Raw genomic sequence first — 14715 nt, forward strand, 5'->3', positions numbered from 1 at the left:
TACACAGTTTTTGAGGTTTCCTGTTCCATGTGCCTCCTAGACCAACCCGATTGGCTATTCTTGGCCTGATAGCTGTGTTCAATTAGTGTATCTCTCCCTTCTTTCCTTCATCCTGTGACTCCAAATAATAATCACCCAATAATCATATGTGATCCCTCTGTTGTCGGACAGACTTCAAGTGAGCCTTCTCTGCCAATTTCGTTTTGGCGCGCCATCACCCTCAGCTGAGAGGGTGAGCTGGAAGCTGAGAGCGTGTTGCGGCTGTCGCAGCAGATGCTTCCAGGCGCGCCAGCGTCCTCCCGCCCCCTCTCTCCTCCCATTCCCATTCCTACACATCTGCTAGATTCTGGATTCCTTCCAACCTCCTCCCCTTATCCTGCCCTTTATCCTCCTGTCTGTCCCAACCCTTGCATCGCTGAACCCATTAGCGGCGGTACACACAAACACTGCTTCGTTACGTAAAAGGCTGTGTTTTAAATGCTGTATGTAGACCAGAGAGGGGGAGGGGGGGCTGCGACACCGCTGTCCAGGTCCAAGGTCCAATATCCCAACCAGCCAACCATTATCCAGATCAGAACCTCACCTCTCTTGCATCCCGGGGACAATATACCTCATAAATGTAATGGAATTCTGTCGAATTCTGTCGAAAAATCTGCTTATTGACCAACAAACCCTGCTTTGGTGGAGGAAACAAACAATTAGATAACAGTTAAATTGGCCAAAGAGTAATTATCAGTTATTTAGAACAATGCAATTAAAGACCATTAGCCTCAGACGGCTACCAGATATAACGAGAGGCTGAGCAATTATTCTGAAAACACAATGGTTGAAAAATGTCTCATTGGTTTGAGAGGCCATTTGTCCCACGGGCTGCTCAAGGAAAACAAAAGCCCACTACTGCAAAGGCACATTTGTAGAAAAAATATGCCTTCCATCGGAGTGTTTTGCCCCCCCCCCCCTCAGCATCACCATGATGGCTCCGGGTATGTTTGATGCAGCGCCAGTGAGATTGATTATGAAAACCATAAACCTCCTCCAGATGCTCCAGGTCATACCAGAGTCAGCGTAGCTGCAGCGTCCCCCTTTTTTTAAAGTCTGCTTTGGTTCACACTTGTGTCCCACTGTGTGTCCCACTGTGTGTCCCTAGATGCTGCTAACTAGAATAGATGGACTTATCAGTGTCGCTAAGTGTGGTTAAGAAGACCCAAGCTAATGCAAATCATCCGTCACAGCGACACCGCCGCCGCCACTAAACTGTAGCTCAGCAGTTTTAAAACACTATCATCACTTTCTTTCACCAACTGAGTTCCTCCCTTATTTGTTTTTTTTCCTTATTTATTTTCCCCCAGAAATCCTGACAAGGGCCTTCAGTTCCTGATCTCCCGAGGCTTCATCCCGGACACGCCCATTGGTGTTGCCCACTTCCTGCTGCAGAGGAAAGGCTTGAGCAGGCAGATGATAGGAGAGTTCCTCGGCAACAGCAAGAAGCCCTTCAATAGAGATGTTCTGGAGTGAGTAGCTTTGGATATTTCTTTACAGGCCGTGTGGCGAGGAAATTCTCCTAAATTCTCTCAACTTCAGCAATCGAAATGCATTTTAGAGAAGCATGCACGTTTGATAAACTCTGAATGTGAAACCTCAGCTGCAAATTCAGTATCCAAACCTTTCACTTGTGCACACATGACCATTTTGGCTAGAATGTAAGCATCACAACAGCTTCAACAAGACTGCATCTGATTTTTCCAATGGTAACGCTTTTGAATACAGGTAAAAAATAAAATAAAAAAACAGCCTTGTCCTTTTTTCATAGCAAATAATTGTGACAGATTAGGGATAATTGTGTTGCTACAACAAACACACACATACATGATGCATTTTCCCCTCCAATTACATGTCAGCAAACTTGCTGGCATTGTTTTCTTTGAAACTGCAGAAATCTCTTTCCCATTTATTCCCATTTTTGAACACCTTCCTCACTTTGCTTTTTACTCCCCCCCTCCCCCCACTAAATTCTCCTGTTTGCCATTTCCCTTTAACTTGGCACATCAACCACAAAAGGTGCCGCATATCTCGTTTTTATCCTCCATTTGGCTCGATTTATCCACATGAAAACACACTTTTAGTGCGCAATACATCACAAAGTGCTGATAACATGCATTCAGAATATATTATAATGATAAGGAGGTGCTTTTCAGGCTTCAACCTCCAATGTGGAGCACATGCAGGCTCAGATGAGGTGACATGAGGCTAGATACACACACGGCTTCACACACGACAGGAGTGTGCAAAGTGTGTGTGTGTGTGTGAGAGAGAGAGAGTGCTTTTGTCTAAATGCAGTCACAGGAGAGCGTCTGATGTGAAACTCACTCGTGGTGATTTAATGTGGCGAATATTGACAAAGGGCACGAGTGCATGCGGGGCTGTGTTTGTGTTTCGTTTGTGTCGTCTCCAAGCCGCATCCGACTTGAGAAGCTAATTCTCTTTATCCTCCTCACATTTCCTCAAGCATAAACAAGACTAGTTAAAACGTTCAGGGTCAATTAAGCCAACTTGCTTTTATAGATTCGGGTTCCAGGAAAAGCGGCACACCGGGGACTCGTTTACCGGGAATGGAGTGCACTAGTTAGGCAGGAAAAATTACATCTGTTTAAACCTGTCATCGACTCATTGGCTGCTCAAAATGTGGTGTCATCCAGCCAGCTGTTCTATTTGCATTGTGTGTGTGTTTGTGCATGCATCAACATGCAATTTAAGTCTTATTATTCAGACAAACGGGTCTATTTCCCTGCAGATCAATAACGCATTACACGTGTGTGTTTACTGCCCGTGTGTTTTATCGCGTTCGGAGGTGCACGGGACCGGAGGGAGATGGGAAGGGGAGGGGGATGCTGATTTTCTTCGGCTACAGACCATCTCGTCTGACGTTACATAAACAAGGAGTGACAGCCGGGGAGGGAGGGAGAGAGGGATGGCGGAGGGAGAACCTGAGTCACGAGGAGGGCGATGAGACAGGCCTGTGCTGGAAATAGTTTTACATTTGAATCACTGCTGAAATGATAATACTATTAATAATAATAACACCGAAAAACTATTAATATTTAACCACTATTAATACCAGTCGTGTGACTAGGAACTGCTTTGGTTACACTAAATATGCATCCCTCACTTTGAAAAAAAGAAGTGATAATGCTCAGCATAAAAGTTTTGGTCACATTTAAACTTGCAATAGTTATTATAATATAGTGTCAGCAGAGTTGTGTAGCTGCAGCAGCACAGTTATACACACAGGGTTAAATATTGCTGTAAAGGTCAAAGCAAGGAGTTCCACTGAAGTGTAGCGACTGTACCAGTGAGAAGTAAAACTAATAGCGGGAATGTAGTAGTAGTATTCCAGGTAGCGATTGTAGAAATAATAGAAAATATGTGGGGAGAATAGTAGCGATTTTGTTGGTGATGTAGTAATACTGTACAGTTCATGGTACTCTCGCTGCTCTCATGTACTTGTACGCGGTGTCTGGCGGCGCTGGAGACGGCGACTGCAGGAGCAGCTCGTCACAGTCAAATGCTCACCTCATTAACTTGCTTTGTTCAAAGCAATCCATCCTCACAGTAGTGTGTGTGTGTATCTGTGTGTGTGCATGAACGAGTGTTTATAACAGTGCTTCCCAACTGTTGTGGATTGGGTCACGGCTAATTCCTGGACTCTGCATAGGGCTAATTCCCAGAATCGGCTGAGTCTGAATCTTTCTATTAGGAGATAATGCTCAAAACCTGCTACACGTTTAAACACTTCTTTTTATCTTTGTCTTCCCGCCGCCCTTGCTCTTTCTATATCTCACCCCTTGTCTGCTGCCGTTAACAGCTGCGTGGTGGACGAGATGGACTTCTCAGGGATGGAGCTGGACGAGGCACTGAGGAAATTTCAGGCCCACATTCGTGTGCAGGGAGAAGCCCAGAAGGTGGAACGTCTTATCGAGGCCTTCAGGTAATTAAATGCGGTGGCTGCTGGGGGAGTGTGGGTTTGTCTTTGCCGGTATTATCACTTGAGCACCATTTGCTGCCATTTCCGAATATTGCATTTGGTTTTCCGTGCACCCGGGGCTTTAGGGATCGGGTCAGGGTCAGCCTTTGATGAGGAAACGTTAATCACGAGCTTACAGTTTTATGGACTCCGGTTGTGTTTTTCTTATAATGGCTAGCCCCCCCCCCCCCCCCCGTCCATATGCCTTGATGCAGCTATCTGCTCTATTGCACAATGGTGAGTCCTGGTACCTGCAGGGCACAAACACAGCTTCCTCAATACACTGTGCTTGGAGTTGGCACAACGCAAAGTTCCTTGGCCCTGTAGACACCCTGCTTGTCGGCTCCACAGCCCTGAAGCGCTAGAAGAGTGAAGTGCAGCTCCAGGGTGAGTGTAATCCCATGAAAAGCAATTGTAGGCCGGAGGATGGCATAACCACCACAGAGGTTTAAAACACACAGAAACCACCAGCGCTGCTCCCCACGCAGCCGCTCTGTTGATCGGCTAAGCACTGGCATCTACAGTCCTCATTCATAGACAAGAAAGCACTTCTTATTTTATTTATTTATTTTGTGTTTGGAAATGTTTGAAGAACCGAGGCGTGAACGTTCGTAGCGCTGGAGATTCCTCTGATTCTGCAGTTTGCAATAACCTGATCAGATATCGACCCTCTTATTTGGGGATTTGTGAAAAATGAATCAATATAAACTATAACAAAAAGAAAAAAACAGTGACCATACACACTGTATGGGGGGGGTCACTGCCTTGTCCAAGAGTTTTGAGTGTCAAACGTCTTTGCTTTCAGCATTGCAAACTGTCTGTGTGATGACATAAAGCTTGACAGAAAACAGTCGCTGTGAAGAACATATTCATGATCTTGTAGCTTATGAAAAGTATCCCTAATTTGTCTGCCGTGATTTATTTTCTATTGCAAAGTACATTTTGGCATGTTGTTCTAAAAAATGTAAATGAAATACTGTCGCTCACGAAGTGGCTCTGGGCCAAACTCGGCTTCCAGTGTTTTAAGATCCAAGTCGCAGGTTTCTTTGATTTGTGAGTTATGATACAACTCTGTGAATTCATGTCTGCGGTCAGAGCTCATTTGCCAGCCTTCACTTTTAACTCTTTCATCTCCTTAAAGTGTTTTACAGCGCATGGATTCACATCAGAGGGCGTTACACACTCGGCCTTGAGGCACCCCAAATTGCTCTTTGGATCCCTCCTTCTTCTAATATTACGATCCAGCAAAGTCAGCGACGGCATGTTAGTGTGTTTGCAAATCTTATACCAACTTGCGAAACCTGTTGAAATGGGGGGGGGGGGCAACAACCTGTCACTGTTGTCGAGTTGCCCAGTGAGGAGCAAATTGACATTGTTGCCATAGTGAGTGGGCAGAGGGCTGAAACCGGGTTTGTTTGGCCATCAGGCTGGCCCCGTGTATTCTCACAAGCAAGAGCGAGGGGTGAGGAGGCACAGAGTGGGGAAAGGGAGGAAGGGAGGAAGAAGAGAGGGAAGAAGATTTATAAATAACCATGCGTTGCATAACTGCCATTGCCTCTCTGTGCCTGCCGCCGCCGCTCCTGGGTTTTGATATGCCTCCAACACACACAATCTCTCTCTCTCTCTCTCTCTCTCTCTCTGGACCAAGTGAAGGGGATTTGAAGCAGCAGTAGAAAAAAAAGAGGGAAAAGTGAAAAGCAGCCCGCAGCCTCAGCATTTGCTGCGTCAGTGTGCTAATGAATGGGCAAATATGAGCCAGCTCCCAGTGCTGCAGATTTGAATTTCCATGCCTGCATTACAGTGTAATATCGATTAATATAAAGATCAAGCAACATGTGTAATCCTGCGCCATAATCCACACCTCACCTGAGCCTCTTCTGTTGTGGCCCCTTTACCCCGCTTTAGATTCTGAACGCATGCACACATTCACTTTCCCCGTGTTGCTTGTCTCCCCTCATTCTCTGGCGATGTTGCTCTATTGTATTATTTATATCCGAACCAGGAAGGATCTACGTGCCACAGACAAACAATTTATCTCTCTCCTCTGGGCACTTCTTTCTTAAGCTGCACCAGAACACCCAAAAGCAGCTGTCTACAAATATTTTAGCTTCCATAACTACACGATTCAGAGGCATTTCTATTCTCCGTCTACACATCTTCAGACATGTTTTTTGGGGAAGTGCTTCAAAATGAGCTTTCGCTCACGAAAGTGCCGAGGTAAGGGATTTTATTCACTTCAAGCTCCATATGTCTCTTCGCCGGCAGAATAACAACCTACATAAATCCAGCAACCGCGCCCCATAAATGTTCTCGAATGTGTAACTGTGTCTGAGAGATCGGTGGGCTCGCCTGAGATAAAACACGTGAGCCTGCACACCGTTCTGTTTCCTGTCTAATGCGTGATCCATAATATCCTCATCATGGATCCAAACCAGCAGGAGTGTGTTTATTCTCAGACACCTTTTCAACAAAGTTGTTGCTGAGGAGCAGCGAACAGCTTCAGATGAGGCAAAATCACAGCCATATGTAGCATGTAGCGCTAAAGGAGGCCTCTTTAATGTGAGATGATAATGTATTAGGTGTTAATGTTCTTTTCTGTTTTTCTCACAGTCAGCGTTACTGTATGTGTAACCCTGACGTGGTGCAGCAGTTTCACAACCCAGACACCATCTTCATCCTGGCCTTCGCCATCATCCTACTCAACACGGACATGTACAGTCCCAACATCAAGCCGGACCGCAAGATGATGTTGGAGGACTTTATACGCAATCTGAGAGGTAAGCGAGACCTTTTTTTGTGGATGCTCAAAGAGGTACAGGTGCACTGGGGGGGACTCACTAACGTAATATCGGTCAGTCTTAAGGGGTGTAATTTATTCTCATGTCACCTGAGAGGGTTTTTGGAGAGTGTGACTCAGAACTAGTAATGCATGCTGAAATTATCCCAGTGGGAATGCTAACATTGCTTCAATATTAACTTTCCAAGTTTTCCATTCTGCATCTTGTGATGCTACGCTGGAATGACTTAATTAGAGTTAAATATAAACTACATCTGAACCGCGGACAAGAAAACGAATAATTGGAAAAACGTGAACCATACGAGACCCTAGAAACATCCCATAATTATAGTACAGCATGCGGCTTCCAATTATCCTTTACTATCTGACACAACATGGCTGATTATAATACAAATGACTGACTGTAGAGCTAAATTAGAGCCATCTTGTCCCCGTCCGCTGTGCATGGTGCATCCATAACACATGCTGCGAGAGCGTCTGTGTTTTCTGTCTCCCACATGCAGACAGATGCTCATTCTCCAAGTGTTATGGGAGAGAGGGAGGCATCACAAATATGCCCCCCCCCCCCCTAATCAATCACAGAACTCTGAGGTCAATGCAGAACAACTTTAATAGATTCATCCAGACTGCGCCCACAATTACATTAAGTTGGAAAGTCAATTTCTGCATCTTATGCTAATTACAATATGCCACTCTCTCTCTTTGTCTTCTCTACTCATCCTCATGTCTCAAATATAATTGTGTTTGTTTATTCATCAGTCTTTCCCTGTTTGTGTTCTCACTGTTTCTCCCTATTTGTTTCTCTGTGGTCACGTCTCCCTGCCCGAAGGAGAGCTCACTGCAACAGCCAGCGAAAGTGAAACGCAATCATGCAGGAGCGATATTACCGGTCCACAAGAACGCAGGACATTCACCATCTCAATAAAACGGCCTATCGGTGTTAAAGCTATTACACAACGCAATGTTAGCCAGTTTCCGCAATAAATTAGTCAAATGTCATCCCATTAGAAAAAATAAAAGACAATGATCTCAGTTACTGCTTTTTTATTTATTTTTATTTTTTGGATATGCATACTTATTTAAACTTTTACCTATTAGCAATAAAAAAAAATCACAGTGGAATCACATGAAGTTATTATTTGTTGAATCTATTATGTGGGTGGGGGGGGGGGGGGCAAGAATGTCTTCAGAAGAAATGCGATGCATCCAGTCAATAAGATGCATCACAGGTTAAGTGACCCTGAATGTCTGCGTTCAACTTCACGAGACTTCATTCCAGCCAAAAAAAATAAAACATGCTGCTTGGCTACAATAAAAGCAGTGAAGTCATGATGAGTTCAATAAAAGTGTAAAAACGGGCAGCACAAAAAGAGATGTGATGTCTCGTAATGTGAGGTCTCAGCAGTGTCCCAGGGGAGGGAGGGGGGGCAGCGCTGTCAATGCAATCACTGGTGACGGCTTCATTTGCCCCGAAACACATCTTGGTCCATTGAGAACTCGGCGTACCACGCAGTGCGGTACAGCCGTGTAGACGTAGCACAGAGCACTGGAGGCATCCTTTCAGCCCAATGACAGGCTGCTTTACCTGCACTAAAACACTACGGCCTCGAATAGCACGGAAAAGCCAAGAGCTGGGGGGGGGGGGGGGCTGTTCGCCTTTCACTCGCCAATTAACCTCCTCTCACATCGCTCTCTGTCATCATCACCAGTTAATGGAAAGCGTGAAGAGACAGAAAGTCAAAGAAGGACGGACAAGTAAATGGTGAAATAGCTCTCTTTGCTCTGAATATTGACCCCCCCCACTTCTCCCCCCAGTCTTTCCATTTTGGCACATTATGTATCTACAGGTGTGTAATATTTGTAACGACTTCAAATATCATATTCCACATGATGGATGTGGGATGTTTTGGTAAAAAAAAAAATGAAAGCGACCGCCCAGTGATGTGTGAGCAGAGCACTCGAGTGTAATCGGCTCCTTTCCGTTCGCAGGCGTGGACGATGGAGCGGACATCCCCCGAGACATGGTGGTGGGAATCTATGAAAGAATACAACTGAGGGAGCTGCGCTCCAACGAAGACCACGTCACCTACGTCTCCAAGGTCGAGCAGTCCATTGTAGGCATGAAAACGGTAAGATGAGAATGCTGTAATATTGCTGATCCCATCCGCTGCTCGGAGGGCCCCCACAATCACGCAGTAGCCTTTATTTTCCACTCTACTTATCATTCACGCTCCGTACAGTCTGTATCCGCACTACATATACAAAGTCATGAATGATTTTTGTCACTCTCTGGCAACTCAATGCCAAGTCATTCATGCTCCTATCACTATAACCTCGCCTTGGTAGCGTTAACAGAGCACATTTATTCGCCATTAAACGTCTCATTTGCAACCCGCTCATTACCTCAGGTCATTACTCCAGCTAGACACGTCATTAACCGCTGCTATCATCAGAGTCTTTGGACAAGCCACAGGGGTCAGATCAAACCCGACACTGTTTTTTTCCCTTTTCCACAGCAGATCTTGGAATTCAAACATTGAAAAAAGGATTTTGTCTCCATGTGCAAGTAAATAAAGCTCTTTAATAATTATAGCTACATTGTCAAGTTCACAAAAACATATTTCTAATAGACAACCTGAATGGGATGGCAATCGATTTGCAAGTCAGAATTGGGATATCTAAATCCATGAATGAATTTCCCATTTTATTTGCATTTAATTCGTTTTAAATTTTAATCTCCATCGCATCATGTCGAGGTTCAGACTGACATTGAAAGGACTGCTGCCATTTTCTTTTCTTTTTTAAATGGCTTTTGCCTTTTAAAATGTGTCAGTGATGGATGAGTGGCCAGAGGAGGACAGAAGCACTGTTGTCATTGCCAAAACAATGATCAATCGCTGTGACAGAAATGGTCTATTTCTGTCCCGTGGGTGCTGTCAGCCACAATCAAATAATAAAAAATGTAGATAAAGTTTCTCTCTTCTGTCTACATGCAGCCGGCATCACAGTCCCAATATTTATAGTAATAAGGGAATATCCCATCATGAGAATCCATTGAATATATCTCTATAATAACATTTTGCTGGGTGTAAATTATTTGCTGAAAGGAGTATAACGCTTCCTTTTCACATAAATATTTGCTATGGGCAGCATTTGTACAATCCATTTTTTTCCCAGACACACACAGATGTCGAAACACTTTCCTGTCACGCTGATTCTTGATATAAACGCTGCCAGGAATGGATTGTCCCTTTCTGGAATAAGCAAGAGGCATTTCAAGCGAATGATGTCTTTACATGTTTCTGACAGTGTAATGAGAAAGCAGACTGACTTTGGCCAGCAGGATACAAGTCTGAACACCCTGCAGCGATGAGCGAGCAAGACGCGGAATCTCTCTGTGTTCCCGCTGCATTGCAAAGGAACAATGCAGGAAAAGAAAATTGGATTGCACCGGAGAGGCTGTGAAAAGTAAAAGAAGAAATACCTTCAAAATAAGGCGTTATCTTCACCTTTGCTAATTCCATTTTGTCTCATGTCAGCGATAAAGCTGTAAGTTCTGTTTTTAATCACAGCTGGAGGGTTTCCAGGGAGATAAGCTGGAACATTAAAGTGCTGTAGAGTTCAGGGTCTGCTCAGATTAATCAGACTTTACATAGAAACCTGTAAAGTGGCTACCTGGAAACACGGACGAGCGTTTTTAATCTACCCGTCTTCCCAACAATCTGTCCATACGTTTGGCGAACATGTTATTGTGCATCATGATGGGCAAGAAAAAAATTAGAATATGGAAAATGTTTTACTACAGAAATGTCATTTTAGCACGACCCAGACGTTTGACCGTAAACCTCAGCCCATGCCCAGATTCCATTATTAATATTTGGATAACCTTGAAAAAACACAGAATCATGTATTTAAAGACTCTCAGGTCCTTTTTAATGTCAATAATTTATTCTGTGGTTAATGGGCGTTCCTCTCTAACACTTTCATCTCACCTTTGAACAGCAGCCAAAGTTTCAAGCCGCTTTCCGCTTCCTCTTCCTAAAATCACATGCTCCTCTAAATCTTTCTGATGCGTCCCAGTCGCTTCGTCTTTTGTCTGAAGCCCGGCCTTTTTAACCGGATGCCTTTTTTCTCCCCAGGTCCTTTCCGTCCCTCACAGGAGACTGGTGTGCTGCAGTCGACTCTTTGAGGTGACGGACGTCAACAAGGCCCAAAAGCAGGCGGCACACCAGCGAGAAGTCTTCCTCTTCAACGATCTCATTGTGGTGAGAGTGCGGCAAATGGGCAAGTCGGTGCGACGGTTCCGATTGGTCGTGCCTTGTTCACACGTGCACAAACTCTTCTTTACGGCCCGTGAAACGGCGGGTTCTTCGGCACACGGGGCCCAATCTCTAAAGCTGCTTATTTTTGTTGTGACAGCTGCAATGCGCCGCCCTGTCACCTACTTCCACGGCGAGCTCCCTCGCTTCCTTTTATGTCGTTTCATAACCCCTTTCTTTGAATAATACAGCGGAGCAAACGCAGCGTTGCACTGAACACGCAGAGATCTTTCCCCCGCAGGGCCGTTCTAAGGGCCAGATAATAAAGACGGGTTCCGCAGGTCCCGCAAGTACAGATGAGTCGTTCGTTCGGTCCAAAGTCATGCAGAGAGGAGAACCACCAAAGGTTTAATGTGCGCAGTAGGAGCCACATATCCAGAGTGTTTAAACACTTTAAATAATGTTAAATATTATTCTCATTCAGAATTTTAAAAAAAACAAACGGCAAAACCACCATTAATGACAAAAAAAAAAATCATTGGTAGCTACAGGAAAGGAGGTTAAAAGGCAGATTATCAAGAAAGACACCAAAGAAGTTATCCTCCCACGTCACGGCCGAAATTCTGCTCATTGAGCACTCAAGCGTTCGCGGCAGGATGTATTCCAGCGAGACGATTCCTTTTGGCAGGTTTGAAATTGTCTTTGAAAGATTTTAGTTTGGGATTAAAGCGATGAGAGCGTCGCTTTGAATTGAGCGCCGGTTCTAACAGCTTGAACATGCTTCGGCGTGGCTGAAGCGCCAGTGCGATGCATTGGTTTAATACGGCTCACCTGCTAAATGATGGCCCAGAGTCACGCAACCAAAACTCATTTGCCTCATCATTCTCCATTGAAGGTCATTCAGTGAAGGAATACCGTCTCTAATATATCCTAATAAAGTTAAAGCACTGAAAAGTGTCAGAAACATTTTGAATAACGCCACCTAAATGTAGATGCCCTCTGCCCTTTGAATGTATTTCAAATGATCAAATAGTTTGTTGTTTTTCTTCTTTCAACATCACAGATGAGAAACTGGAATCCAAGCGACAATCAAAAGGCATTTTAAGTGCCTCGAACGCCAAACTCCTGCATTTAATAAGCTTCCCTGCCATTGGAAATTGCAACTATAACCCTCGTTTCTCTGCAGATCTTGAAACTTTGTCCAAAGAAGAAGAGTTCTGCGGCGTACACATTCTGCAAAGCGATGGGCCTACTTGGCATGCAGTTTCATCTGTTTGAAAATGAATGTAGGTCACGGTGCCTTCACCGCAGGCATGGAAATAATGAAACGCATATAGCAAACAATGCTTTGAAATGGCAGACAAAGAATGAGGAAGAATTTTCCCCAAAGATATGATATAGGAGGAATATTACCTGCATTTGAAATAAGATTTGCCACTCTGCACACACTTTAATATTGCATTTGCATTTTTCTTACAGTGTACCAAGTTATGAAAGCCTGTATTGCTGACAAATATTCACGCATATTTGAACGACCTAATTGACTTGCTAGTTTTCCAAGAAACATCTCCAAAAGGAAACGAGTCCAGAGTCAAACTATTTTGACTCGGTTCCTGCAATGTCGCTCCCCTTTACCTTTTGCTCCTCAGACTACCCTCATGGCATCACCATCCTCTCACCTTTTGGCTCAGACAAGAAGCAGGTACTTAACTTCTGTGCCCAAAGTGCCGAGGAGCTGCTTAAGTTTCTGGAAGACCTCAAAGAATCCATTGCAGAGGTGTCGGAGATGGAGCAGATACGCATCGAGTGTGAGTATCTGTGTGTGTGTGTGTGTGTGTGTGTGTGTTCTCCATTTGATAACACTATATAAAGTAAAGTTCACATAAATGCTTGAGTCCATATCGTACATTTTTTTTGCTTCCACACTTGTCCATGCCCTCTGGGATTTTCCGTACACCGTTATCTCTGATAAAGCAGATGTTTCCACGGCACAATGAAACAAAGTGCCTGGAGGGAAATCATAAGATTATGCTTGGTAAAGAATGTTGAAGAAATTGCTAATGTTGTACGTTGACAAGGATTTTTGGCTGCACGCTTTTACGCTTCACTGGTGTCCATCAGGCTTTTGTCCTCTCTTGCTGTGATAATGCACCAAACAAAACCCACGACAACACTTGTCAGCCTATTATTTTGAAACAACTTAATCGTCTCATGGGAAGTGGGTGACTACAGTTGTGTCAGACACATTAGTCAGAAGCCGTCCTTTCGTTTTGTGTTATTTGTCAACGCTTAGATATATCATCCTGTTTGCAGAGGTGCAGCAGGACTTTTCCATTTAGCTTCCTGTTTGTGTACACTGCAGCTCAAACAAGCTGCAGGAGGGCAACAGACCGGAGGCGAAAAACAGCCCAGTGTTTCCAAAAGCGGCCAGGCATCTGAGCTGTTTTTTGGCCCGTGTGCATGTGAAATTCTCCAGACAAGAACACATGCACATACTTCGACACACACACACACACACACACACACACACGAGGGAGTCTCCAGAGTCCGGCTGCTGCCAGTGGGCTTCAAAGAGAGTCTCCCTGCTGCATCAGCCATCACAGAATGGAAAGGCCTTCAGTGTGCAAAGCCGGTCAGATGTTGACAGAAGGATGTTGCTTCCCTTTATAAATCAGAGCTGGAGACAAAAAAAAATCAAACACAAGTGCAGACGCACAAACACAAAAACAGCCCACAAAGCAGGGGGCGAGATTGATTGCTTGCACTTGCACAAACCCCATGTCTTAATATTGCTGGCACATTAGTAAACATGCCGGAGGCCAGCTCACTTAAGTTTGGGCTTCCCCTCTTTGAGCTATAGCAAGGAGAATAAAAAGAAATAAAACATTTTTATCTGGATGAGCCAGTGTCTGGACATTTAATATGATTGGGATTTATTTAAATTCAGCCCAACACTCCGTCTCAACTGGGAATCAACAAGCACGTAACGATCTGCATTTATTCAACCAGCAAAAAACCTCTCTTCAGCGCTGTGGCTCGGCATCAGCATCAGGCTGCAGTGCGCTGTTAAGACAACATTTAGTCATCGTGATTGGATATGACATGCAATTACCTTGAAGTGTGAAGATTCATTATCAAGATGGAGAGTCGCGCTTTGAACCGAGAGAGGAAAAGGAGGAAGAAAGACGGCAAAATGATCCGATACGTCCGCTATACTATATGGAAATCCAGACTATTTTAAACATTTGATTTTAGATTTAAAGAATCCAGCCAGGAAACGCCCACGCTGCCTGTGTCTGCATTTTGCTCTGCTGTGCTCATTACGATGATCGTCTCTCGCTCTCTGCAGGGGAGCTGGAGAAGCAACAGGGAGCCAAGACTCACTCGGTAAAGAACAACGGCACGCAGCTCGAGCTGCGCGGCAAACAGGGCTCCCCGTCAGGTGTGTGATCGACCGCTTTTTCAAATTCTACAACCCACCGCAGAGCCCTCGGCCTCAACTGTGCCAATTTGCCCGCCGTTGAAACAAGATTGGAAGATTATTGTTTTTCATCAACCGATCGGTTGGAATGGAAGTATTACACTTCAAACCTGGATGCTGGATTAGTTTTCGAGATTTGTGCTATAATTATAAAATA

The 14715-nt window shown here is 44.5% G+C and overlaps 1 protein-coding gene across 1 annotated transcript in view; it reads left to right on the plus strand.

Annotated features, from left to right (window-relative positions):
• The window catches only part of iqsec3a (IQ motif and Sec7 domain ArfGEF 3a), a 52674-nt gene that overhangs the window by 34990 nt on the left and 2969 nt on the right, over positions 1-14715 (plus strand). The window contains exons 5-12 of the mRNA XM_068755234.1: positions 1350-1511; positions 3863-3985; positions 6632-6798; positions 8808-8947; positions 10958-11083; positions 12264-12363; positions 12727-12885; positions 14427-14519. Of these exons, the coding sequence (XP_068611335.1) occupies positions 1350-1511; positions 3863-3985; positions 6632-6798; positions 8808-8947; positions 10958-11083; positions 12264-12363; positions 12727-12885; positions 14427-14519 (1070 nt within the window). The remainder of the gene's footprint in view (positions 1-1349; positions 1512-3862; positions 3986-6631; positions 6799-8807; positions 8948-10957; positions 11084-12263; positions 12364-12726; positions 12886-14426; positions 14520-14715) is intronic.

The sequence above is a fragment of the Brachionichthys hirsutus genome, chromosome 22, assembly GCF_040956055.1.
Source record: "Brachionichthys hirsutus isolate HB-005 chromosome 22, CSIRO-AGI_Bhir_v1, whole genome shotgun sequence".
Classification (NCBI taxonomy): Eukaryota; Metazoa; Chordata; class Actinopteri; order Lophiiformes; family Brachionichthyidae; genus Brachionichthys; species Brachionichthys hirsutus.